The 27,794-nt window shown below is 44.5% G+C and overlaps 1 protein-coding gene across 1 annotated transcript; it reads right to left on the reverse strand.

The window, feature by feature from the left end:
• Positions 1 to 1,309: 1,309 nt before the first annotated feature.
• On the reverse strand, positions 1,310 to 26,125 carry LOC134791664 (nuclear pore complex protein Nup85). The gene is made up of 9 exons (XM_063762748.1): positions 25,963 to 26,125; positions 25,192 to 25,884; positions 24,881 to 25,003; positions 24,159 to 24,371; positions 23,527 to 23,636; positions 16,436 to 16,653; positions 15,397 to 15,615; positions 2,877 to 2,976; positions 1,310 to 2,521 (listed from the first exon to the last, which is right to left on the reverse strand). The coding sequence occupies exons 1-9, from the start codon at positions 26,035 to 26,037 to the stop codon at positions 2,317 to 2,319; spliced, it is 1,956 nt and encodes a 651-aa protein (XP_063618818.1). The 5' UTR covers positions 26,038 to 26,125; the 3' UTR covers positions 1,310 to 2,316.
• Between the last annotated feature and the right edge of the window lie 1,669 nt (positions 26,126 to 27,794).

Below are 27,794 nucleotides of genomic sequence, written 5' to 3' on the forward strand. Positions count from 1 at the left end.
ATATATTTATCGTCACTTAACAGACAACAAATTTGACACAGAAATAACATAAATAAACTTTAAAATAGATCCCCAGTTAGTTTCAATTTTGACAATGGGTGCGACCTACTCGGTCGGTGTATTAAATGCATTTAGCTTGCGGGAAAACCATATAATTCTAGCTTTATTTAAATCTCAAATAAAAATTCATTATACGTCACAATTCGATACCTCAGTCTACGTGCCATCCAATCGTAATCGCTTGCTGTGACAATCGATTTGCGTTAGTTACATCTCTATATACGTCAGTCATAATGTGTCAAATACCGTAAATAAAGTTGTTTACACTATAGTGACACTATCTCAGGACCGGAATCTTGTCAGGCGATAAAAACCCAAGCTACCAGTGTTGCAGAAATAAAATAAGTCATACAAAAAATATTAATTTATTTCACATACAACAATATACAACCAACTATTCCATTGTAAGAAACAAGTTAACTTTACAAAATTAGAACTAAATTATGTCTCGAGGAAATCTTTACATGACTAAACACAAATACACATTGGACTACAATTTTTACACCATAACTAACACAAAGCAGTCAGCTATTTACGCATACCAACATAAATGACATCATTGGCTACATAGACTTATAATATATAGAGACAGTGTCTCAGCGAGCTGTCACTGTTGCCACTTTTGTTTAGTGTACGATTAACAATGAGGCCCACGTTGCTGTAGCCATGTCGATAAAGTCATATCGATAAACTATCGACATTTCTTGCAATTTTAATTTTACTTCAAAGGCTTAACGATACCTAAAATTACCAAAAACGCTTTTATTCTTTATTGTGGTTATCAGATCACAATTTTATAGTCACGCCCCAGCAGGGAACCAAGGGAAAGTTCAGATATTTAATTAAAATACATGAATACGTCCTAAAATAGGTGTTCCGCAATAATTGAATTATATTATTATATTATAATATATTCATTATCCATTAGCATTTCAATTATGTTTATGTTTAACGAAGATATTGAAGCTTCAATTAATCGCTATTTCGTTCCGCTGTGTAGCGTTTATCGATATATAACATGATTAAAATCGACTTTTCACATCCCTAAAAGAGCACACAGATACGCTTTTACGCACACATATACAGCCTGGGCGCATCAAGAAAGGCAACACTTGATTTGAAGTCCACCTTGTCAACAGTATGGTTGTCCTTTTTTGACAAACGGCATTTTTAAAAGAGCGAGGAGAGAGAAATTATACTAGTTGCTGCGACGTGAAAGAGAACAGAAAACGTTGGGCCCTTGATTGGCTATAAGATTGAAATGCATAAATAAGTAGAGTATGTGGTACAAAGAAATATTTAAGTCATCTCATCTGTGACTGAACAGTAAAAGATTCCAAAAACACAATTTAGCTCTCCTTCCACCACTGAAACAGTTGCTTAACACTAGAAACTTCCATTAAGTAAAAGCTACAGTGAAAAATCCACATTTCATGTTGACATGTAATTGTATACAAAATGGCTCATGAGCCCGTGCATTGGGTCAACTGCTGCATTTGGCTGTCAACAGCACCAATCATTGACTAAAGAAGACCCAGTATTAAGCACTCTAGTACCAAACAATCACAGCTTTGCTGATTATAATTGCCAAGTTAAATTAGTTTCACATTACATATATTAATTACTGATATAATTTAGTTTAGTAAACCATCATTATCCATAAATGTAAATGCGTAATTAAGTAACACTGTCTGCTATCTTGTACAGTTAAAACTACAAAACAGATTTTCATGAAATTTGGTATGTAAAAAGACTGTATCTGTTGGGAAGGACGAGGGGGAGGGGTTTCTGGATAGGAAGGGGATTCTGAACAGTTGGACACATACGAATTACGATTCCTATGCGGGTCGAGCTGGCTGGGGGTCCAGGAATATGTACGTGAAGGAATTCATTTAAATGCGTTTGCCTTGGACGAGGCACATCTATATATACTGGCTCCTTAACCCGGCAATTTACTCGCGAGGCAGATCGTTTTGTGTGGATGCGCCTGACCAGTCTAACCAGATTATTGGCCAGTTACACCAACCACTTGACAGACTGAACAACGGCAATCAGCAGTAAACAACTATAAAACTTCCAATACAATAAAATATTGCGAACGTTTTAATTTTAATCCTTGGCCAATGACGTGTTTTTACGGTAAACAATTATGAACGTAAACAAAATGTCAGGACGACTTTGACGACGTACCACATTCGGACGTCAGTCGTAGGAAGTGACAGGCTGTTTGGTGCAACCGACTCTGTGTTGCTACCCTCATTCCTCATCCTTGACATCCTGCAGCAGACTGCGGGCGAGGTTGCGCGCGCAGGCGAGGCGCAGCAGCTCGGCGCGCTCGCCGGCCAGGCTGCCCGCGCGCAGCTCCAGGCACAGCATAATCTCGAACGTGTCCGCGGAGGAGAACACCGGTTCGTCCGACTCCAGCAGGGGAAGGGTGTCGAGGAGGAGGGTTTCCCAGAAGCTGTTGGGAAATAAAAGTGTTTAGAAATGCTATGGGCTGCGTCCGGGAAAAATACAATGGACGACTATGGGCACTGGGCAGCCTATGAAAAATTATAATTTTCAAAGTACATCTTCATACTATTTCATAGCTGTTATATAAAGTGTTCGATACCCGCCAGTTACAGTTATTCACCCATGTTGTTTCTCTCTTTCTTCAGAGTGATTTCCTTATGGAGCCCTGGCAACTTTCCTTGTTATAAGAAAAATTACTATAATTACTTGCAAAATAATGCTTTAGCTAGCCAGGCTATCAAGCTTTCCAGCCCAATTGACTATATGTACTATGTTATATTTTATTTACAAACAGTACTCACTAGTCTGGTGCAATATTTGAGGTCAGTAGAGATATGAGCAACTTGGCAGCTTTCCTGAATTCCCTGTTCTTGTACAATCTGTGGAAGTCGCAGTATTTGCCTGAAAGAAATTAAAAAAAAAATCATTTATCTCGCTCACCATGACTTGTCAGTGGCAAATAAAAAATATGCAGTGTTGCGTGGATGATCTATTTGTAGGAAATGTTTTAGTATAAAATGAACTTTTACTAAGTAGTGAGGTTTTCGGCGTAGTATTTTACAAGTAAGAATTAAAATAGATGATGACGTAGCAGATCAGGCCCTGTAGTCGGTAGCAGGCCGCACGCTGCAGAATCTGAGACATGATTAAGGCCAAGCTCACTGAATAAGACCATTTTATGATGCAACACTCGCAGCAGTAATCCCACTGGGCCACTGCCGCCGCCCGTAGCAGATCCTTCGCCGGCAGACTGCCACACGTAGTATAAGGTCGGAGCGCGGCAACCGCAGCACATGCCCCACATCAGTATCGCAACGGTGGTCATGTATTAGCACATCAGTTACCTAACAACAGCGCCCTGTGATGCAGCAGCAGCCCCGTGCCGGCGGCCGGCAGCAGGTCTCGGGCCGGCAGCGTGCCCCGGGCGGTGTAGAGGCGCAGCGCGGCGTCGGCGGCGCGCGCACACAGCGCGGAGTCGCGGCCGCGCATGCCCCACGCCGGTGTCGCAACGGTGGGCATGTATTAGCACATCAGTTACCTAACAACAGCGCCCTGTGATGCAGCAGCAGCCCCGTGCCGGCGGCCGGCAGCAGGTCTCGGGCCGGCAGCGTGCCCCGGGCGGTGTAGAGGCGCAGCGCGGCGTCGGCGGCGCGCGCGCACAGCGCGGAGTCGCGGCCGCGCATGCCCCACGCCGGTGTCGCAACGGTGGGCATGTATTAGCACATCAGTTACCTAACAACAGCGCCCTGTGATGCAGCAGCAGCCCCGTGCCGGCGGCCGGCAGCAGGTCTCGGGCCGGCAGCGTGCCCCGGGCGGTGTAGAGGCGCAGCGCGGCGTCGGCGGCGCGCGCGCACAGCGCGGAGTCGCGGCCGCGCATGCCCCACGCCGGTGTCGCAACGGTGGGCATGTATTAGCACTAGGGCTCGCGGTCGTGTCCGGGTTTCGTGTACACGTGTTCGGTACCCGTTTCCGAACTATACGTACACGGTTTTCTGACCCGTTCTACACGTGTAGTCGTGGACACGTGTAATTAAGATCCGTGTATCCGGGTACCCGTGTACCCGTGTACACGGCGAAACGGACCTTAAATACACGCGGGCCTAACCCGTCCTTGGCGTGTAGCGGAGATTGTAGTAATGTATATATGGATGTTCAATGTGATTGATATGTGTTGTACCAATTTAATTTATTTTTCACCTCAGCAGCTCGAACAAGGGTACTTTGCTAACAGTGAGCAAAATGCGATTTTGTTAAAGGAAAATATAACATATTCCGTTCGTGGTAGTTTCAGTCAGAGATGGGCAAAATTCATTTGAATGACGAATTACGAATGAGAATTACCAAATCATTCGCGAATGACGAATAATTTTTTCGAATGATCATTCGTGTTCAATTCATTCGCGAATAATTTATTCGGCGAATAAAATAGCCCACGAATAAATTATTTGCGAATAATATTGTCGAATAGTTAGCTTACAAAATAACTATTTAGATGTTTTATATCCCAATAGTAAAAAGAAAATGTTTTCTATCGGTTTATCTGGTTGGTTGATTTGAGGTGTGGAAACTGGGAATACGCCTCATGTATTGGCGGTCACGTGGGGCAAGAACAACTGGAAATACACCAATAATGGGGGTATTCCCGTTTGTCCCCTTCGGGAACATGTGGGAAAAGACAAACAATCTTTCCCATTTGTCCCCACTTCATTGAAGCAGGGACAAATAGGAACACCATTAACGGGTGTATTCTTATTGTTCCCCGCCGGGAACAGATGGGAATAGGCGCTGCATATAAAACATTTCCATTTGTCCCTCATGTATGGCGTAGGTCACGTGGATAGGGGACAAATGGGATTACATCAATAATGCACCCATTATAACCAATAATGGGTGTATGCCCATTTGTCCCCGCGGGGAACATATAGGAAAAGAAGCCGCATATAAATATTTCCCATTTGTTCCCACCTTCTTTTTATAAGGACAAAAGGGAACACACCATTTTCGGATGTATTCCCATTTGTCCCCGCCGGGTACAGAAGTGATAGGATTTGCATATAAATATTTCCCATCTGTACCCTCCATATTGGTGTGGGGACAAATGGGAACACACCATTTTCGGAAGAATTCCTATTTGTCCACGCCGCGAGAGACATTTGGGAAAAGACGCTGCATAGAAATCTTTTGTATCGGCACCAAATGGGAACACCAATATCGGGGACAAATGGGAACACCAAAACTCATATAAAACATTCCCATTTGTTCCCGCCTCATGTATGGCGTAGGTCACGTGAATCGGGGACAAATGGGAATACACCAATAATGCACCCATCATTACCAATAATGGGTGAATTCCCATTTGTCTCCGCGGGGATTATATGTGAAGACCCTGCATAAAAATATTTTCCATTTTTCCCCACCTTTTTGGGGTGGGGATAATTGGGAACACAATTTTCGGATGTATTCCCATTTGTCTACGTCGGGAACTGATGGAATAGGTGCTGCATATAAATCGTACCCATTTGTCTCCGCCTTGGGGACAAATGGGAACACCAATATCGGGGACAAATGGGAACACCAAAACTCATATACAACATGCCCATTTGTCCCCGCCTCATGTATGGTGTAGGTCACGTGAATCGGGGACAAATGGGAATACACAAATAATGCACCCATCATTACCAATAATGGTCGAATTCCCATTTGTCTCCGCGGGGAACATATGTGAAGACCCTGCATAAAAATATTTTCCATTTTTCCCCACCTTATTCGGGTGGGGATAATTGGTGTTCGCAAGAAAATGGAATAGAACCTCCGCAGAGACTGGCAGCTTATAATTTTACCTATAAAAAAGTTAGCGTATGTCTTTTGTTTTTTTGCTTGTCAAATTTTATACTCATATTTCCACAATAGAAGATTAAACATCTTATTTTATAAACTGGAGTTTTTCACTACTATAAACCCGTTAGACCCGTAAACATGGTCCACACGAACCGGGTGTAAATAAAGGAACCAAAATCTATTGAAGGACCGAAGGGAAATACCTATAAATTACCAATTTGTCACTGAGGATGTTATGACTGCCGAGGCTGTGATGAAGAAATTCACCGGGACATCGGAATCCGCCAGTGTTGAGTGTGTTAGGATTTATTATTAGGACCAGCACTCGTTATTAAGGTAGTGTAAATAGGTAGGATTTATAGTGTACTTCAGGTTAGTGAATATTTTATTATAAAGTGTACCTATTTGGTAGTTATATGAGTCAGATTCATTTGTAATTTAGTTCGTTGTAATTATTTAAAATGTGATATTGTCAACGCAACTTCTGACCGTTAATTTGCCGTTATTCGTGTACTCCTAATCTATTCACTTGAGACTATTGTCATTTATATTTAATTTCATGTGTATTGTGGACTAATTTTATCTGTATTATTTTTAAACAGGAATTATTTTACTAGGGATTATTTTTTATTAATTGCATTATAAATTGTTTACATTCAAGGTGTACGTACACCAGCTTCCCAAAAATGGTTGACGAAAAGGATTTAGTTCGCAAAAGAGGCAGTTATAAAGGTCAACTCACCTTATTTACTACATACCTAGGCAAAGTGAAGGAGTCGTCATTAACTCAAGCTGAAGCTAGTCAATTGCAGTTGCGTATAGGTAAGATTGAGGCATTGTATGCACTTTATGATGATGTACAGACACAGTTAGAGTGCAACAGTGAAAGTTTAGATGCACATATGACAGAGCGAGATGAGTTCCAAAATAGCTACTTCTCTGTACTCTCGCGGGCCCAGGATATGCTCAACAATTTTAATAAAAAACGTGACGAGTTTGAGTCATGTAGTAATCGTGGGTCGCGAAGTGGTGCGAATCGTAAACTGGTTAAGCTGCCAACTATTCAGTTACCGAAATTTCAGGGTTCATACGAGAATTGGCTAGGCTTCAGAGATACTTTCACAAGTCTGATCCATTCTAACGATGATGTCGATAACATTAATAAATTCCATTATTTAAGAGCATCGTTGGAAGGATCTGCGGCGTTGGTTATTAATTCTATTGAGTTTTCTGGGAGCAATTATGAGGTGGCGTGGACACTCTTGTGTGAGCGGTACGATAACAAGAGGTTGTTATTACAAAACCATGTATCTGCTTTATTTAACATCGAGCCGATCATCAAGGAGTCGTCCGTGCATTTAAAACGTATTATTGACCACGTAAACAAAAATCTGAGATGCTTAGAATCCCTAGGTGAGCCTGTCAAACATTGGGACACGCTCCTTATTCACATTATTAGCAACAAATTAGACGCTACGACATTTCGTGAGTGGGAGGAACATAAAGGAAGCTTTGATAAGACTGTGCCTATTTCATTTGATAATTTTAACACTTTTATGCGTAATCGTGCAGACTTGATTGAAACCTTAGAGTTATCGAGCGCATCAGGCGCCGGTCAATCTAGTCAGCCGGCTAAAATCGCATCTAAACATAGGGTTTTGCTTTCTACTCAACCCACTGAACACTGTGTCACTTCTCAGTCTCAGTTATGTCCGAAATGTAATGGTGAGCATAGCTTAAATAACTGCTCTCAGTTTCTCGCGTTAAGCAATATCGAGCGGCTTAACTTGCTGCCGAATTATAAAGTTTGTTTTAATTGCTTCCGACGAGATCACTATGCAAACCATTGCAAGAAGGCAGGTTGTGGAATATGCAAGCGCAAGCATAATTCACTCGTTCATGTCACAGAGCATACGCAAACAACGGAATCAAGCTCGTGCGAGCGGCCTGCGTCGCCGGCATCAACGGCGTCGGCGCCGGCTGCCGCCTCCGTTCCTGCATTATCGGCTCGCATGCGAGTCACAACTCCACATTCGAATGCATCTGAACCAGACGTCGGACTACTAACAACTGCATTGATTAAAGTATATGGGCATGACAATCGCGAGATCATAGCCAGAGCAGTTTTAGATAATGGTAGTGCGTCTTGTTTTGTGACTGAGAAGATGAGTCGGCAGTTAAATTTACATACTAATCGTGTAAATAAATCGGTTACAGGCATAAACAAATTAAAGTCTCACGTAGGTAAAATGTGCCAGGTGCCAATTAAATCGTTGGATGACACCTACTCGACTTATTTAAATTGTTCTGTTTTGCCATCAATATCTGACGAAATGCCTTATCAAAAGATGGAGATATCACGAATGAATATTCCGTCTAGCATCCGTTTAGCTGACCCTAACTTTTATAAGCCATCCGAGGTTGATATCTTGATTGGGGCTGACCATTTTTGGAACTTGTTAGGGTCGCATAAAATTGAATTAAGCGATGGACAGACGATACTATTTGAGACTAAATTAGGGTATATAGTCGCAGGCCCAACAAACAGCGGTCAAGTATCGGCTCCTTCGCGAATTAATTGTTATTTTACGAATGTCACCTCATGCGCTAGTAATAGATTGCTTGACGATGAGACTCGAACCCAACTCACGCGGTTCCAGCAGCCTGCCAAGGCCTGCACCAAACAATCTCATCATTCCTCGAACAGGAAATTAGTTAGAAAGCATTTAACTACTAGGATTTTCACTAGACAAGAAGACTAAATATTCTCTTAAATGTAAATTTAAAGTTAAAGAAAAACCCTAATGTTCTGAGATTTTACTTATTACAATAGCAACTAATTAGCACAACTATTATTACTTACGTTTTTAAATATGTAAACTCGTTTGTGTACCTACTTTGGCTCTTAGTAGACTAAGACTTAAAAAAGTGCTACATAGGCATTTTTCGTATGTGTTCGTACTATGTATATAGGTACTATCTACTGCTAGCAGGTGACTTAACCAGTATTATTTAGTATTTACTTGCTAGCATTAATTACTCATTATTTAAGTTATATACTGTACATCATTTATGGATGGATGCAGTGAGTCTTAAACTTATTTATCAAAGCGCAGCTGTGATTCGCAAGCTAATGCTGCAGCAATGATGACATTATTATTTTCTAATGTTAGTTCTGCGTGTCCTCCTTTACATTGGAGTTTCATGGGAAGCTGGGGTAAAGTCAACCACATTTTATTTAAGGAGTGCTGGGTATTGTAACATAATGTTTATCGTCGATGACCTCAACACTGGTTTGGTTGCCACTTCCCACTGATTTGAATTTCGTCCCACCCAGAAGAATTGCTGCCATTTATTTCAAGAATGCTGCAAGGCTGCTGCTACCACTCCATCGGTGACCGCCCTCTTTCGTCAGTGTCGGTTCATGACCTCGAGGAGTACGCTACATTGGCCAGTCTATTAGCGTTGAACAATTGTGACAGCAGTCAAATCAAGCAGGAAGCATTGGAATCTTCCACCAGAGCCTGAGTGATACACACTCAAGCGTTGCAACTTGACGCCGTTATGCTCTTAGAAGAGAAGATACCTCTTCAGTAACTCGGCGATCTGCTGTTATGATGTACTTGCATCCTGGGTTGAGCAGTTTGGGTTGAAAGGCAAGCTTTGAACGCCCGGGGGCATGTTCGCAAGAAAATGGAATAGAACCTCCGCAGAGACTGGCAGCTTATAATTTTACCTACTAGTGGCTCTGTGAGCTGTAGACCTCGCGAGCAGAGCTTGAAATAACATGGTGCTAAGAGCTTTAAATACACCGTGTTTTTTTTGATTTCCGTTAATTTCAAGGGTGCATTCCTGAGCTTAAATCAAGTAACTTTCTCAAAGACACCGATGTTCTAATTAAGTCCATTTCGGAGATAATCCATAATTTATTTTTTTACTATAAGGCCTCTACAAGCGTGTACACTTGCCTTAGGGCCGGCTTACATATTGATTAGTGTTTAGAATGAGTTCATACATTTGCTACTAAACTTAAGTACAATCTCGGTCGATTGATGTACGAAATGACATTGATATGTCACAGATTTCAATTGTTTGGTTGAGTTAAATGTAATGCCCGTGTTACAACAACGCTATATGCTACATTTAATTACTTTTTAAACAAAAAAAAAAACAAAAAAGAAAACAAAAAAAATTTTTTTTTTTGAAAATTAACTATGCCATTTAGTTCTTATAAACGTACTTAACTATACCCCGAAGTTAACGGAATTCAATAAAAACACGGTGTATAGTAAATTAAAGAAAAACAATACGAAATTTATGTGTAAAAAAATACAAAAAGTTATAATATCCCAGCATACAATTACTGGGGATCGAACCCAGACCCTCTGTGCAAACAGAAAAAGCGAACGTTTACAAACTGAGCCAAATAGTTCTTAGATGGGTTGACGAAATTTAGCTACTCCTTCTCAAATTAAAATTAGTTAAAATTAAATATCTAAATACCGCCTAAACCAGCGATAATTTTTTTCTGCATTTTTTGCTATTAACTCTGTAAACATGTTTCAAAAAGAAAAAAGTCTTATGATATCGATACGACTATTTGTTTAGGCGCCAGGTATCACGACTCCGCCATTTTTAAAAAATTCCAAAAACCGGATTGACAAAAAAATTTTATTTAGTCATAAAATTCGGTCACAAAATTTCACGAGAATCGGTTAAGAATTGCGACCTGTAGAGGAGAACATCCGGACATACGAAAGCAAAATGCCCGAGTCAAAACGTAGACCTTCGCTTCGCTTCGGTCAATAAAAAAGTTAGCGTATGTCTTTTGTTTTTTTGCTTGTCAAATTTTATACTCATTTTTCCACAATAGAAGATTAAACATCTTATTTTATAAACTGGAGTTTTTCACTACTATAAACCCGTTAGACCCGTAAACAATTGGGAACACAATTTTCGGATGTATTCCCATTTGTCTACGTGTGGAACTGATGGAATAGGTGCTGCATATAAATCGTACCCATTTGTCTCCGCCTCACGTATCGCGGCGGTCACGTAGGGCAGGAACAAATAGGAATACACCAATAAAGAGTGTATTCCCATTTGTTCCCGCGAGAAACTTATGGGGAAAGACGCTGCATAGAAATCTTTTGAGGTGGGGACATATGGCAACGCCAATATCGGGGACAAATGGGAACACCAAAATTCATATAAACATTCCCATTTGTCCCCGCCTCGTGCATGGCGTAGGTCACGTGAATTGGAGACAAATGGGAATACACGAATAATGCACCCATTATTGGTGTATTCCCATATTACTAATAATTACCAATAATGGGTGAATTCCCATTTATCTCCGCGGGGAACATATGGGTAGACCCTACATAATAATATTTTACACAAATATCGGATGTATTCTCACTTGTCCCGGCCGGGAACAAATGGGAATAGGCGCTGCATATAAACAATTCCCATTTGTCCCCACCATGGATGGCGACGGTCAGTTGGGGCCTTTCCCAAAATTTTCCTTGGCTCTAAAATACGCTGCAGTTGCATACCTATTCAGATTTGCCATCTGAGTGTGTATTACAAAAATCCTTCGTGTATAATTCTAAGCGAATGGTTTATTCGCGAATAATTTATTCGCGAATATTAATCTCACCGTAATTATTTAGATTAAAAATGATTCGAATAATGCCCAACTCTGGTTTCAGTAAGCATAACTATTTACTTTTGTATTAAATAATCATTTAGGTTTATATAACACTTTAAACTCTCGCGTTTTGTACACATATTTAATTACACAAACGGGTCTACCGCGATATAATTTCATTGTTTTTACCTTTAATTCCGACGTTTCAGCTGAGTTGCACCAGCTGTGGTCACGGAAAGACTGACGTCCCAACAAATGGTAACATGGTGGTGATGGTATTTAGGTTTACTTTAATTATCAAAAAACTACATCAATGAAGAAACTGAAATACCAACAATGAAGTCAGCGGTTACTGAGATATTGTTAATTTTAATCTTATGATTATTGAAACAAATTGTACTTACCTACCTATTATTGACATTACAAATCAATCCAGTAAAACTGCAAAGTAGGTAATCGAATCTTCCTAACCTTCCACATATTCAATCGTATGTCTTCATAGCACGAATCTCCGCTACACGAGAGTGAAGGGTCGAACCGGCGGGTAAATAAGATCCGTTATTTCGTGTATCCGTGTACCCGTGTACACGGGTACCCGTGTAAACGTTTCCGGATCCGGGCGGGTTCGTGTAGTTCGGGTTCTTAAGCCCGGCGGGCTTAAGAACACGGGTACCCGTGTCAGCGTGTAACACGTGTATCGGGAGCTCTAATTAGCACATCAGTTACCTAACAACAGCGCCCTGTGATGCAGCAGCAGCCCCGTGCCGGCGGCCGGCAGCAGGTCTCGGGCCGGCAGCGTGCCCCGGGCGGTGTAGAGGCGCAGCGCGGCGTCGGCGGCGCGCGCGCACAGCGCGGAGTCGCGGCCGCGCATGCCCCACGCCGGTGTCGCAACGGTGGGCATGTATTAGCACATCAGTTACCTAACAACAGCGCCCTGTGATGCAGCAGCAGCCCCGTGCCGGCGGCCGGCAGCAGGTCTCGGGCCGGCAGCGTGCCCCGGGCGGTGTAGAGGCGCAGCGCGGCGTCGGCGGCGCGCGCGCACAGCGCGGAGTCGCGGCCGCGCATGCCCCACGCCGGTGTCGCAACGGTGGGCATGTATTAGCACATCAGTTACCTAACAACAGCGCCCTGTGATGCAGCAGCAGCCCCGTGCCGGCGGCCGGCAGCAGGTCTCGGGCCGGCAGCGTGCCCCGGGCGGTGTAGAGGCGCAGCGCGGCGTCGGCGGCGCGCGCGCACAGCGCGGAGTCGCGGCCGCGCATGCCCCACGCCGGTGTCGCAACGGTGGGCATGTATTAGCACATCAGTTACCTAACAACAGCGCCCTGTGATGCAGCAGCAGCCCCGTGCCGGCGGCCGGCAGCAGGTCTCGGGCCGGCAGCGTGCCCCGGGCGGTGTAGAGGCGCAGCGCGGCGTCGGCGGCGCGCGCGCACAGCGCGGAGTCGCGGCCGCGCATGCCCCACGCCGGTGTCGCAACGGTGGTCATGTATTAGCACATCAGTTACCTAACAACAGCGCCCTGTGATGCAGCAGCAGCCCCGTGCCGGCGGCCGGCAGCAGGTCTCGGGCCGGCAGCGTGCCCCGGGCGGTGTAGAGGCGCAGCGCGGCGTCGGCGGCGCGCGCGCACAGCGCGGAGTCGCGGCCGCGCATGCCCCACGCCGGTGTCGCAACGGTGGGCATGTATTAGCACATCAGTTACCTAACAACAGCGCCCTGTGATGCAGCAGCAGCCCCGTGCCGGCGGCCGGCAGCAGGTCTCGGGCCGGCAGCGTGCCCCGGGCGGTGTAGAGGCGCAGCGCGGCGTCGGCGGCGCGCGCGCACAGCGCGGAGTCGCGGCCGCGCATGCCCCACGCCGGTGTCGCAACGGTGGGCATGTATTAGCACATCAGTTACCTAACAACAGCGCCCTGTGATGCAGCAGCAGCCCCGTGCCGGCGGCCGGCAGCAGGTCTCGGGCCGGCAGCGTGCCCCGGGCGGTGTAGAGGCGCAGCGCGGCGTCGGCGGCGCGCGCGCACAGCGCGGAGTCGCGGCCGCGCATGCCCCACGCCGGTGTCGCAACGGTGGTCATGTATTAGCACATCAGTTACCTAACAACAGCGCCCTGTGATGCAGCAGCAGCCCCGTGCCGGCGGCCGGCAGCAGGTCTCGGGCCGGCAGCGTGCCCCGGGCGGTGTAGAGGCGCAGCGCGGCGTCGGCGGCGCGCGCGCACAGCGCGGAGTCGCGGCCGCGCATGCCCCACGCCGGTGTCGCAACGGTGGTCATGTATTAGCACATCAGTTACCTAACAACAGCGCCCTGTGATGCAGCAGCAGCCCCGTGCCGGCGGCCGGCAGCAGGTCTCGGGCCGGCAGCGTGCCCCGGGCGGTGTAGAGGCGCAGCGCGGCGTCGGCGGCGCGCGCGCACAGCGCGGAGTCGCGGCCGCGCATGCCCCACGCCGGTGTCGCAACGGTGGTCATGTATTAGCACATCAGTTACCTAACAACAGCGCCCTGTGATGCAGCAGCAGCCCCGTGCCGGCGGCCGGCAGCAGGTCTCGGGCCGGCAGCGTGCCCCGGGCGGTGTAGAGGCGCAGCGCGGCGTCGGCGGCGCGCGCGCACAGCGCGGAGTCGCGGCCGCGCATGCCCCACGCCGGTGTCGCAACGGTGGTCATGTATTAGCACATCAGTTACCTAACAACAGCGCCCTGTGATGCAGCAGCAGCCCCGTGCCGGCGGCCGGCAGCAGGTCTCGGGCCGGCAGCGTGCCCCGGGCGGTGTAGAGGCGCAGCGCGGCGTCGGCGGCGCGCGCGCACAGCGCGGAGTCGCGGCCGCGCATGCCCCACGCCGGTGTCGCAACGGTGGTCATGTATTAGCACATCAGTTACCTAACAACAGCGCCCTGTGATGCAGCAGCAGCCCCGTGCCGGCGGCCGGCAGCAGGTCTCGGGCCGGCAGCGTGCCCCGGGCGGTGTAGAGGCGCAGCGCGGCGTCGGCGGCGCGCGCGCACAGCGCGGAGTCGCGGCCGCGCATGCCCCACGCCGGTGTCGCAACGGTGGTCATGTATTAGCACATCAGTTACCTAACAACAGCGCCCTGTGATGCAGCAGCAGCCCCGTGCCGGCGGCCGGCAGCAGGTCTCGGGCCGGCAGCGTGCCCCGGGCGGTGTAGAGGCGCAGCGCGGCGTCGGCGGCGCGCGCGCACAGCGCGGAGTCGCGGCCGCGCATGCCCCACGCCGGTGTCGCAACGGTGGTCATGTATTAGCACATCAGTTACCTAACAACAGCGCCCTGTGATGCAGCAGCAGCCCCGTGCCGGCGGCCGGCAGCAGGTCTCGGGCCGGCAGCGTGCCCCGGGCGGTGTAGAGGCGCAGCGCGGCGTCGGCGGCGCGCGCGCACAGCGCGGAGTCGCGGCCGCGCATGCCCCACGCCGGTGTCGCAACGGTGGTCATGTATTAGCACATCAGTTACCTAACAACAGCGCCCTGTGATGCAGCAGCAGCCCCGTGCCGGCGGCCGGCAGCAGGTCTCGGGCCGGCAGCGTGCCCCGGGCGGTGTAGAGGCGCAGCGCGGCGTCGGCGGCGCGCGCGCACAGCGCGGAGTCGCGGCCGCGCATGCCCCACGCCGGTGTCGCAACGGTGGGCATGTATTAGCACATCAGTTACCTAACAACAGCGCCCTGTGATGCAGCAGCAGCCCCGTGCCGGCGGCCGGCAGCAGGTCTCGGGCCGGCAGCTTGCCCCGGGCGGTGTAGAGGCGCAGCGCGGCGTCGGCGGCGCGCGCGCACAGCGCGGAGTCGCGGCCGCGCATGCCCCACGCCGGTGTCGCAACGGTGGGCATGTATTAGCACATCAGTTACCTAACAACAGCGCCCTGTGATGCAGCAGCAGCCCCGTGCCGGCGGCCGGCAGCAGGTCTCGGGCCGGCAGCGTGCCGCGGGCGGTGTAGAGGCGCAGCGCGGCGTCGGCGGCGCGTGCGCACAGCGCGGAGTCGCGGCCGCGCATGCCCCACGCCAGCGCCGCGCCCAGCCGCCCGCCCGACAGGTGCCGCGCGCCTACGCACAGGCAGATCGACCGCACTGGAATAACACACAAATTTTCATTACCTATATAAATTCTAATATTTATAATATATAAAACGCCTAATATTAATATGTATATATGTTATATCGGGCTTCGGGACAAAACTGTGACGTTACGTTCGAAATGGAAGAAACTAATAAGAGTAAGAAATTGATTAATCCTGTTTGATGTGAAAAATCATCGTATTATTAATAAATTGTATATACGAGTGTCAGTTCTGTTACCCCATTTGATTCTAAGACGCAAAACACGGAAGGTTGAGTGCCAATACCAATAGTAGTACCCTATTAACTCGAGATGCGGAAGTCCCTTCCTTCAGGATTCGGTTAACACAATCTCGAAATTTCTCTCTATAAATTTAATTTTTTTATAGACTTTGCCCAAGACTGTATTTTTGAAAGCCATGGTAATGCCAAACCCCCTTATTCATAAACGCTCTACAAGGTCAAGAAAATGTGACATGTTGTGACAGGGGGGAGGAGTCATAAAATTTTGTGACGTCAATTTAACTTATTCAAATTATTTACTTCGCTGTACAGTTAAATAAGAAATTTTTGGAACAAAATTATTTTAGTCGTTAAATTTTCTTTCCTAATTAGTTTTGGGCTATAAAATTACTAATATTTCTATTCTACTTAATTCGATTTGCCTATTTCGTTAAAAAAATGTGACGTCACACCAGGGGGCGAGGGGTTTGCCAAACGTGACCAAGTATGACAATGAGGGGGGTGGGAGGGGAGCTGTCAAAAGACCTAGAAATTCGTGTGATGTAATTAATGGATGACCACATGATTCAGTTTAGTGTACAGCACTCACCGACGTTGTGCAGGCCGTACTTCTGCGCCTCGGCGGCGACGCGCAGCGCTCTGGTGTCCGTGCGCAGCGGCAGGCGCGCCAGCAGCAGCGCGGCGCGCGCCGGGCCCTCGGGCGCGCATGCGCACAGGTACGACAGCCCCGCCGCCCACAGCGAGCCGTGCTCCATCACCAGGCTGCCGTACTCCAGGATCAGGCTGTCGCGGAGGCGCGACGTCACGCTGGAAGTACGGATCGAGTTCAGCTTTTTAATGTCAAAAACCTTAGGCTAATGTAAACCCTCGCCTGTTCCTATGCGTTGACCGCCGGCATCATGGGCAGGACACCAATATAAATACGCACGTGCGAGTGAGATAGGTATAGACGAGTCAATGTACAAAATTATTCGTGCTTAGCGTGCTTACCTCCTAAGGGCCCAGCCATGAAAAATGCAGAATTTGCCACTGAAATTTGAACCTTTAATTCAAAACGAAACAAAACAAATGCGACTCTGTTCCAATTGAATATGATTTAAATTTCATCAAACTGACTAAGTTCTATAGGTAGAAGGTTAATTTAGATGGCACTGTATGGTTCGGTACATTATGCGGTATGTCTGGTTGTCAAAAGTTGATTCTTGCTGCATTATTTTTATTAGACAACACATCTTATACAATCAATGATATTTGATCGGAACACACCACTACTCCTATATTAATAAAGACTTGTTCCTATATATTTGGCTACACTTTCCGCGACCACCTACTGTTTGAGCGTTATATGTATTTTTATAAGATTTATGAGTAATTTGCCATTCATTGTGCAAATAGTTTAATTTGAAACCTCAAACAGCTCGGCCTAGATTTATGTCAAAGATATTTTATCTGTGCTTTGTCTCTTGCAAAAAAATGGCTGCACTAGCTAGTTTCGCTTTCCTTTATAATAAAACGGGAAATTAGTTATAATGTCGATTCACGGTATAAATGTATATGAAAAGTAATAATACAATGCGTCTTTTCATAAAATCAAAGTTTTATTGCATAATCATCCACCATTGAACCAGATTTATCCAAATCCAAATTGTGCCGGCCAGGCGGTCGGACATGGTCCTTCGAACCGGATGTTTGAAAAACAAGTGAAAGTTCACCACCAAAATCATCATGGAAGTCGACTCTTATACCAAATTACAGAAAAATATAGAAGAGAAGATAGATAAAGCCGTATCTAACTTCAAAAAATCGCCCAAGGCCCGGATTACGAGTACATACTTAGAAACAAGGTTAGACCTGTTAGAAGGCTACTGGAAATGTTTCGAGAACAATCATCAAGCTATCGTGTTAGAATCCGAAGATCCCAACAACACCTATTTCACATCCGAGACTTATGACAGAGTCGAAGAGAAATACATCGAATATAAATGTCAGTTAAAAGAGGCCTTGGACAAAATCAAACCACAAGCAAGCTTGCCGGCAATATCCATAGCTCACTCACACAATAACGAATCCAATGTATCCAGTGCAGTGAAGCTACCAAGAATTATTATCCCAGTGTTTTCCGGCAAGTATGCAGAGTGGCCTACCTTTCATGACTTATTTGAATCTGTGATCCATAATAACCAAACTTTAGCACCTGTGCAAAAGCTCCATTACTTGAAAGGTCATCTGACAGGTGAGGCAGAGCAATTAATACGACACACACCCATAACTGATGCAAATTATGAACAATGTTGGACATTATTAAAGAAAAGGTACAGTAACACACGCTACATCTCATCGTGCATACTCAATCGATTAATAAGCCAAAAGACCTTATCCACAGCATCTTGTTATGGTGTCAAACAAATATTGGACACAACAAATGAATGTTTAAGTGCTCTCACCAACATGAATATAGATGTTTCATCCTGGGATCTCATTATTATCCACCTGGTCATACAGAAGCTTGACCAGGAATCCCGGAAACTATGGGAACACAAGATCAGTGATAACTCAGACACACTACCAACCTTTAGTGAATTTTCATCATTCCTGGAATCCAGATTCAGAGCATTAGAGTTCCTAGATCCAAGTAACAAGAGAGAAACAAAACCAAAAGAAGCAGAGCGACCTAAGGTGTTCAGTGTTACTACAACAGCGTCATCAATATCCTGTCCATGCTGTGCAGAGGCTCACTTGTTGTACCAATGTAAGCGTTTTAGCCAGGACTCAGTACAACAACGGCGGGACTTTGTCAAAAATAAGGCGTTGTGCTTCAATTGTTTTGGAGCAAAGCATTCTGCAACACAGTGCAAGCGAGATACATCATGTAAGCGCTGCGGTCGTCGCCACCACTCCCTGCTGCATCTGGACAGCGAGCATCCACCTTCAGCGCAACCAAGCCGACTCAGTGAAGGGGAAAAGATCCACGGCAAACAGTGTGAAGGTATCCAGGAGAAGCCAGAGCAGAGGGAACCAGTACCTAGTAACATTGTGGCTCATGCTGCTGAAGGGTCGAGTATGCCCAATAGTGAGGTAATGTTAACTACGGCATTAGTTAAGGTAGAAAATAAGGGAAATTGTCATACACTTAGGGCATTTCTTGACCAGGGTTCTCAAATATCATTTGTGAGTGAGCATACTGTACAATTACTTCAGTTACACAAGATACCTGCAAATGGTAGTGTTGATCCTTCAGGACTGGGTGGGGAGAAAATCCCATTGTCAACACCAATTAAACACAAGGTTCAATTCAAAATACAATCCACTTGTGGCTCCTTTAGTTGTGTTGTTCAGGCATATGTGGTAAGACAGGTAACTAATCCCATTCCTTCACAGAAAGTTGAGATTCATAATTGGCCAGAGTTGAAGAAATTAAAGATGGCAGATCCAGGATATGACACTCCAGGGCATGTGGACATGTTGCTGGGCGCTGAGGTGTATGGACAGACTCTGATAGAGGGTATGGTACGGAATCCATCGTCCAACCTGACAGCACAAAACACCGCTCTGGGCTGGATCCTGTCAGGAAAAACACAAGTGAGTAACCATGCTAATAACTTTATAACTGCCCATATTCTGGATAGCTCAATTAATGACACTCTCCGTAAATTCTGGGAAATTGAAACTGACCAGCCTCGCACCTTGTTGTCTAAGGAAGACCAAGCGTGTGAGGAGCATTATGCATCCACTACAACTAGGGACAGTACAGGTCGCTATGTTGTTAGTTTACCATTCCGTGATGATGATCCGTTATGTCAGTATGGGGATTCACGGAAAGTCGCTTTAAGGAGATTTCTCTCATTGGAGAAAAAGATGAATAGTAATCCACTCCTAAAGCAAGAATATACCAAAGTGATCAATGAATATTTATCACTCAATCACATGGAACTTATCCAAGACCAGCAGGAAGCTGCGAAGCCTGGTTGTGTGTACATGCCTTTTCATGCCGTGATTCGCAGTGACAAATCCACAACCAAGTTTCGCATAGTTTTTGACTGCTCGTCTAAAGGTCTCAATGGTAGGTCCTTGAATGATGATCTCTTGGTTGGTCCACGACTACAACCTGAACTGCGTCATATCATTATGAAATGGCGTATTTATCCAATTTGCTTTATAGCAGATATTATCAAAATGTACAGACAGGTTAAAGTCGTGGACAAAGACACTGATTTCCAACGCCTGCTGTGGCGTGAGAGTTCTGATGATATTGTAAAGGATTACAGGATGTTACGTGTAACCTTCGGGGTCTCGTCAGCTCCTTATCTTGCAGTCAAAAGTTTACAGCAAGTGGCTAAAGATGAAGGTCAAGATTATCCATTGGCTGCAGGAAGGGTGCTGACAGATTTCTATATGGATGACTTAATGAGTGGGTGTGAGACTGATGATGAAGCTATCCAAATTTATTCTGAGATGGTCAGTTTGCTAAGTAAAGCTGGGTTTGAATTACAAAAATGGGCAAGCAATAGCCAAAAATTAATGGACACAATTTATCCACACCCGGTTACTAGCTCTGACAAAGACATAAAGCTGGATGACATGATCAAAATCCTAGGTTTGTCATGGAATCATCAGACTGACTCATTTCACTACAAGGTTAACTTACCTCCACAGCCAAGCCCCGTCACCAAACGGAACATCTTGTCTGACATATCACGTCTCTTTGATCCACTGGGATGGATTTCCCCAGTTATTATCCGAGCCAAGATATACATGCAAAAACTATGGGTTTCAGGTCACTCCTGGGACCAGGAAGTAACTTCCAACTTGCTGACGGAGTGGAACGAGTTCCGGGAGCAGCTGCCAGTTCTCAACAGCTTCATCATGCCAAGATGGGTCGGTCTCCGGCAAGATGCAAGTGATATCCAACTACATGGCTACTGTGACGCCTCCAACGACGCTTACGCAGCAGTCGTATACCTTCGGGTAGTGGATCATGAAGGTAATGTCACAGTCTATTTAGTCGCAGCTCGAACAAAGGTCTCTCCAATCCGCCAGATATCCATACCCCGACTTGAACTGTCCGGGGCAGTACTTTTATCCAAACTGCTGGGAGAAGTATCCGCTATTCTATCCATCCCAGTCAGTCGTTGCAGGGCTTGGACAGACTCGACTATAGTCCTAGCTTGGCTTCAAGGCGAGCCGAGCCGCTGGACAACGTTTGTTGCCAACCGCGTCACTGATATTCTATCCATACTTAACAATGATCAGTGGGCGCATGTAGAATCCACCAGCAACCCGGCGGACTGTGCCAGTCGAGGAATGTCACCAGCCGATTTTATCCAATTCGAGTTGTGGGTCCACGGCCCAGCATGGCTACAAGACCCTAACTACCAGCATCCAACATCCGAAACCGTATCCACTGAGCTTGAAGCCAAGCCCATGAAAGTACATGTATGTACTGTTTTATCCACGGATCAGCCATCCGAAGAGTTGAGTGTTTGGACTAAATACTCATCTTTATCCAAGACGGTAAGGGTAGTAGCTTACTGTCTCAGATTTTGTAAAAAATTGAAAGGAGAATCGTTTCAGTCCTATCTGACCGCAAGGGAGCTTGATAATGCCTTAAAGGTAGGTATCAAAGCAAGTCAATCTTCAGCTTTCTCTCGGGAGTTAACTAACTTGAATAATTCTAATCCAATCCCCCGGAGAAGCATAATAGTATCATTGTGTCCCTTCTTGGACGAGGATGGTATTATGAGAACTCGAGGTAGGATTGAGCATAGCGATCATTCTTATAATGTTAAGCATCCTATAATAATGCCCCATGACCATCACTTATCCAAGCTGATTGTGAGTGACGCTCACACAAGGACTCTCCACGGAGGCCCCCAACTCACCCTAAATTATGTAAGATCCAAGTTTTTAATTCTCAATGCCAAGAGCTTGATTAGGCATATTTTAAGTAAATGTGTAAGATGCATAAAGTACCAGCTACCGTCAAATGAAGTGGACACTAGTCCACTCACCCCGGGACACTTTCTAGTTGGCGAAGCTCTGGTAACCGCTCCAGATAGTAACTATGAAGATTCTCAGATCAGCCCTTTGCATAGATGGCAGCTCACCCAGAAGCTCATGCAGCAGTTCTGGCGAAAATGGTCTCAGGAGTACCTAACGACGCTCTATCAGAGGTACAAATGGACTAAGGTCACCCCGGAGCCACAGGTAGGTGACGTAGTATTAGTTAAGGAGGATGATCTCCCGCCCTCGAAGTGGTTATACGGGTTAGTACAAGAAAAGCACCCTGGTCCAGACAATGTCACTAGAGTCGTTACCTTAAAATGTAATCATTCCAAACTTGTGAGACCTGTTTCCAAATTAATAGTATTGCCTGCTGCCAACTAGTATTACTTGTAATGTAGTTATTGTTTTTTCTGTATTCTTATCTTGCTACAGGTCAGAGCAAGACCATGAGTATGTTATTTTATTAATATATGTTTAGTTTAGGGTATCCAAATGGTACTGCAATTTTCATGTGGTTGATACTGTTACTGTATAACTTTAGAGACTTATTAAAGTTCCTATAAGGTTTACCAAAGTTTCTATTAATAGTATAAAGTCACTAGTTATGTAAAACTATATAAGTGTACTTATTTAAAATGACTGATAGGAAAGAATATTATTATGTTGTACCAATACTTTAATAGGTATACTTATAAGTGTTTAATTTATTTTAATTTTCATTTATGTTATATTGTTATAACAGAGTTGTAAAACCTCTGATGATTGATGATACTCACCTTTGTACGGGTATATTAGTAAATATTAACAAGTGGTTAGTATACAATGTAACTTGTCTTAGTTAAGCCTGTGATCTCTATCTCTATAGATTGTTATCAAACTTGTTCATGATCTCTTCTTTATAGACTGGTGAACAGTGTACCTTGTATTGTTTTCTATTTTAAAACTTTAGATAGAGTTCAAAGTTGTCTATTGATGTCATGTTAGCTCTTGTTAATTTAGTACTTTATTAAGGTGCAATGCCTAAACCATGTTATGTATGCAATTCTATATGCCTGTTCCTGTATGATGTCATGGCGGGCGGTAGGAAGAACATGCTGTTCTTGGCGGGCGGGATGTTTGAGCGTTATATGTATTTTTATAAGATTTATGAGTAATTTGCCATTCATTGTGCAAATAGTTTAATTTGAAACCTCAAACAGCTCGGCCTAGATTTATGTCAAAGATATTTTATCTGTGCTTTGTCTCTTGCAAAAAAATGGCTGCACTAGCTAGTTTCGCTTTCCTTTATAATAAAACGGGAAATTAGTTATAATGTCGATTCACGGTATAAATGTATATGAAAAGTAATAATACAATGCGTCTTTTCATAAAATCAAAGTTTTATTGCATAATCATCCACCATTGAACCAGATTTATCCAAATCCAAATTGTGCCGGCCAGGCGGTCGGACACCTACGAGTATTTATATATTTTGTTACAAGTCTACTAATGGTCTGTTAGATATATTATGGCACTACAAGGTATCTTTTTCTTCTTCTTCGTCGTATACTCTTGTCAGAGTAGTCGTGGTCATTGAGGTCGTTGTACGGCCTTTTTTTCCGCCACAAGATATTAGTTACCATTATATTAGTAAATGCCAATATGCCCTATATTTATGTTAAAAATGTGAGCACTTACTCAGTCTGATGCTTATCTAAGATCTTCAGTTTGCCACAGTGGACCAGGATGTCTGTGAGATGTGTCGCGAACCAACCGTTATCTGATATCTGCTGAATTTCGTGAATCACCTGAAAACATTTAAATAATTGAGTTTTGCTGACAGCGCGTAATTAGTTTATATTTTCTAAAATTAAATTTATACCCACAAGTCTGCCACCCCAATATAAAGGTCAACTTTAACTATGAGATTAATTTGGAGTATTTTACTAGTACATCATTGCAGAGGTCGGCAATTCGTGAATGCTATTCCCGCAGAGACATACCTATTTATAGTGTACATTTCTTCAAATATGACAGGAAATAATGTAAAAGAACTCAATTATAGTTTGTCAAGCCATGTCCGTCAGTAGAAAAAAGTGGCAAATTTAAATAATGCCGGCGCAAAGCGTTATGGTCCCATAGAAAATAAGAATTTCGCGTTTTTCTATTGACAATTCTTCTTCTTCCTTGTCGTATCCTCATGGCTGAAGGACGTGACAAATGTGGATCTGTCATTAACTCATTACATGTCATGTTGTTGTGTGCGTGACCTCAAGTCTGGTGCCATCAATCAACAATAACAACGTTTTTAATGATCCATAGGATCTTACCTGATGCAGTTCCCCCTCGACCGCAGGCCGCAGCAGGTCGTGCAGCGCGCTGCGACCCGCCCCGCGCATGCCGGCGCACGCGGCGGCGGCGGCGCGCAGCTCGTGGCGTTTGGCCCATGGCATGGTGAACACGGTCCAGCCGCCGAGAATGTAGAGCCATGAGTCGTATTTGGATAGGATGCTCTCGAATGCTGAGTAATCGCCAGTTACGAGCTGGAAGATAATATGAAATTTGTTTAATTATTTTGATATCATGTGGGTATGACAAAGAAGAAGGGCACATTCATAACTCACCACAGCGTTGTGATTGACAGCACCGAATTTATTTTTGACATGTAGTTAACTTTTGATATTTAATTTAGAGACTAGTCACTTTTTGTAAAAGTTTTTAATATAATTTAAACTTTAAATATACCTACTATACCGATACTATAGTTAAAATGTTGACTTTAGTGATTGGAAAAACAGTCTATGAAGTTTTAATTCTAGTAAATAATGGAGGAGGCCTATACCCACTAGGGATTCATTTGTAAAACACATATTATAAGTTTTAGTTTTATTTTCAAATTTTTATGTACACATTTTACAATGAATAAAGGCCTTTTTTTAAAAAAATGGTCCAAGGCCTTTTAACATTACTTTTGATAAAAACTTCATACAAATTAAAGTTTATTGAAAGAAATTCTATTTTGTGAGTAAGAGATCTAAAACTTTAAACTCACCCTCATTATGAGTTCTAGGTGAGGCTGTGAGGCAACACTCCGGCTGCTCAGTTTGGAGCGGCACTCGGCCTGCCAGTGCTTCCAGGTTATTGTGAATTCTCCAGTTGATAAACCTCCATATACCTACAAATTGTTAAAATCATTAATCATTATACATAAAGGGTGAAAGAAAAAAAAGAAGAAAAGGGTAAATACATTTGTGTTTTCCTAATTTGAAATCCATTAGATAGATTTATACCTATCTGTACAAAAATAAATGGATAATTGGCATGTTATGCAGAAAAAAAATTAACAAAATTTATGATACTTACACTGTAAATTGGCATACTTTTTAAAGAATTATCAACCAGTTTAAACTCAGTAGTATCCGTAGCGGAGTGTAGCTTCAACAGTGCCCGTGCCACATCCACTCTCCCCTGCACAATCATGCCGATGACAGTGTCCCAGTACTCCGGGTGCTCCTCGGAGCCCCGCTCGCATGCATCCAGCAGCTGCGTGGCCATTTGCTCATGGCATGGAAAGTGGAACCGGACCCATTCAAGTAGAAATGGTAGTACATACTCTCCAGGGACATTGTCCACGTATAGGATCTCACACAAGTGCCACACACACTCTATAGAGTAAAATATTGTTATACAAGTTAATAGGTTGTTCTTTTCAACGCCATCACTCTCTTTGGACGCAGCTTCTTGAAGGTTTTCAATGCACACTCGAATGATTGAGCGGTATTGGCGAGAATGCTTCAAAAATTCAACATGGTTATCCAAATTTTTATTCGCTTCCGCTGCTTTTTGCAGGGACAAGAATGTCCCGTTGGATTCATTTACCAATTTACGTAAAATTGGGTGGAAAAGTAATACATCTTGACGAATGTTTAGAATTCTGTCATCACTCGTTGCTGGTGCACTTTTACTGGTAGTTTGACTTCTTGAAAATATTGAGAACTTATTTCCTCGTCTCCAAGTGCATGCTGCACGTCTTTCAAAACATTTGCCCGGTAAAACCTGAAAGAATTAGGTTATTACATTAATATTAAGAGTTTCATAAACATAACCTTATTGACTTAACTATCAGGCACTTACAAATGTTTTAGCACGGTTTATGGTTTCATTTTCACTAGTATCTGCTGGATTTTGTGAAAAACTGGAAATATTCATTTTCTTTGATACACACAAACTTTAATTATGATAAAATTGTTAATTCTCCAAACAAATACAATCGCGGGACCGTTTCATTTGATAGTTTTGTTTTAATTTTCCGCCTGTCGCCTGGATACTTTGTTTATGGGTAGAGTTTCGTTCTGAGGGCCTACCGCAAACCACGACCGAAGTGTTGCCTCTTTGTCGCACTTATAAATTCGTACGTAAGTGTGACAGGGAGGCAACACGTTAAACGTGGTTAGCGGTAGGCCCTCAGTTTCGTTCGACCATGAATCTGTATATAACTGGATCAGGCATGAGGGGTGGGGGGTAATAACCGTACAGGATAGGAAGGATGTATTCTATAAAGTCTTATCTTATGTATCTTTCAGTAGGAGTAGCAGCGAAAGAGCTATTATTGTTTGTCCTTATCACAGTCTCACATTGTTTTTATTCCTTACACGTAAATTTAGTATGGATTATGGTGGGCAAAAAATGAATTAGACCACTCATAGTGTCGCATTGCGTATGTTTTGTCCCTCACGGAGGCATGCGTATACATAGACTTATAGTAGAAGAGCCGGCCGCAAAATTTTTAACCGACTTGATACCACGATGAAATGCACAATGGTTTCCCAGAAAAGTTATGCTAAGTCCGAATTCGATAGTCTGCCACGGCGGAACTTGCCGAAAGTACGAAAAAGAAGGCCACTTCCGGTGCGAAAAAAGGGGCTGATTTAACCCATCTGATACCGAGATAGTAGTTATGGCAGCAGTTAGAAATTTACATGTAGACACAGAAAAGCGAAGTCTGCCACTATTTTTTTTGCCGGAAGTGCTTGGCAGACGCTCTCAAAGGTGACCATCGGGACCCCTAAATTAACCCATCTGATACCACCATGAAACCAATGCCAGTCGGTAGGTATGAACTCTCATGTCAGGAATATATAAGTCTGCCAAGGCTTTTCCTGCCGAAACACCATGGCAGACGAGATTATGTAAGCAAGGTCGCCATCGGTTACCCTACACTAACCCATCTGATACCACCATGAAACCAATTCCATTCGGTAGGTATGAACCCCCATTTTAGGAATATATAAGTCTGCCAAGGTTTTTCCTGCCGAAACACCTTGGCAGACGAGATTATAAGCAAGATGACCATCGGTTACCGTACACTAACCCATCTGATACCGCCATGAAACCAATTCCAATCGGTAGGTATGAGCCCTCATTTCATGAATATATAAGTCTGCCAAGGCTTTTCCTGCCGAAACTCCTTGACAGACGAGATTATGTAAGCAACATCCGCATCCGTGGGACCGGTATACGTGATTACTGTAGGCTTATTTATTACTTTATGCTTTTACATATTTGTATATTATTATGTTATTAATGAAATATGTTTATAATTTATTAAACCTATACCTAATACATTGGGAATTCATTACCTGCTTACGGCAGTAGTAGGGAGTAGTGGGTGAGTTCTGGCTCACTTAGCCAGGCCAACAGTCCCTCCCCCTTTTTTTCCCTTGTTGAGGCCCTGCAACCTTACCTTGAACCCAACCTAATGTCATTGTAGCTCGAATCTAACCTAATCTATTTTTATTGCTTTTAGAAAATATCTAATAACAATTATCTACTTTTGCAAATTTAAATGTTGAATTCTTTATTTCGAAAAATGGAATTTTAATGTGACTATAATGTATGTGCAATCTACTTAGAAACTGGGTTTAGAAATATAAAAACACACATTTTATATAGGATAATAAGTTTAT

This window comes from Cydia splendana, chromosome 6 (genome assembly GCF_910591565.1).
Source record: "Cydia splendana chromosome 6, ilCydSple1.2, whole genome shotgun sequence".
Lineage (NCBI taxonomy): Eukaryota > Metazoa > Arthropoda > Insecta > Lepidoptera > Tortricidae > Cydia > Cydia splendana.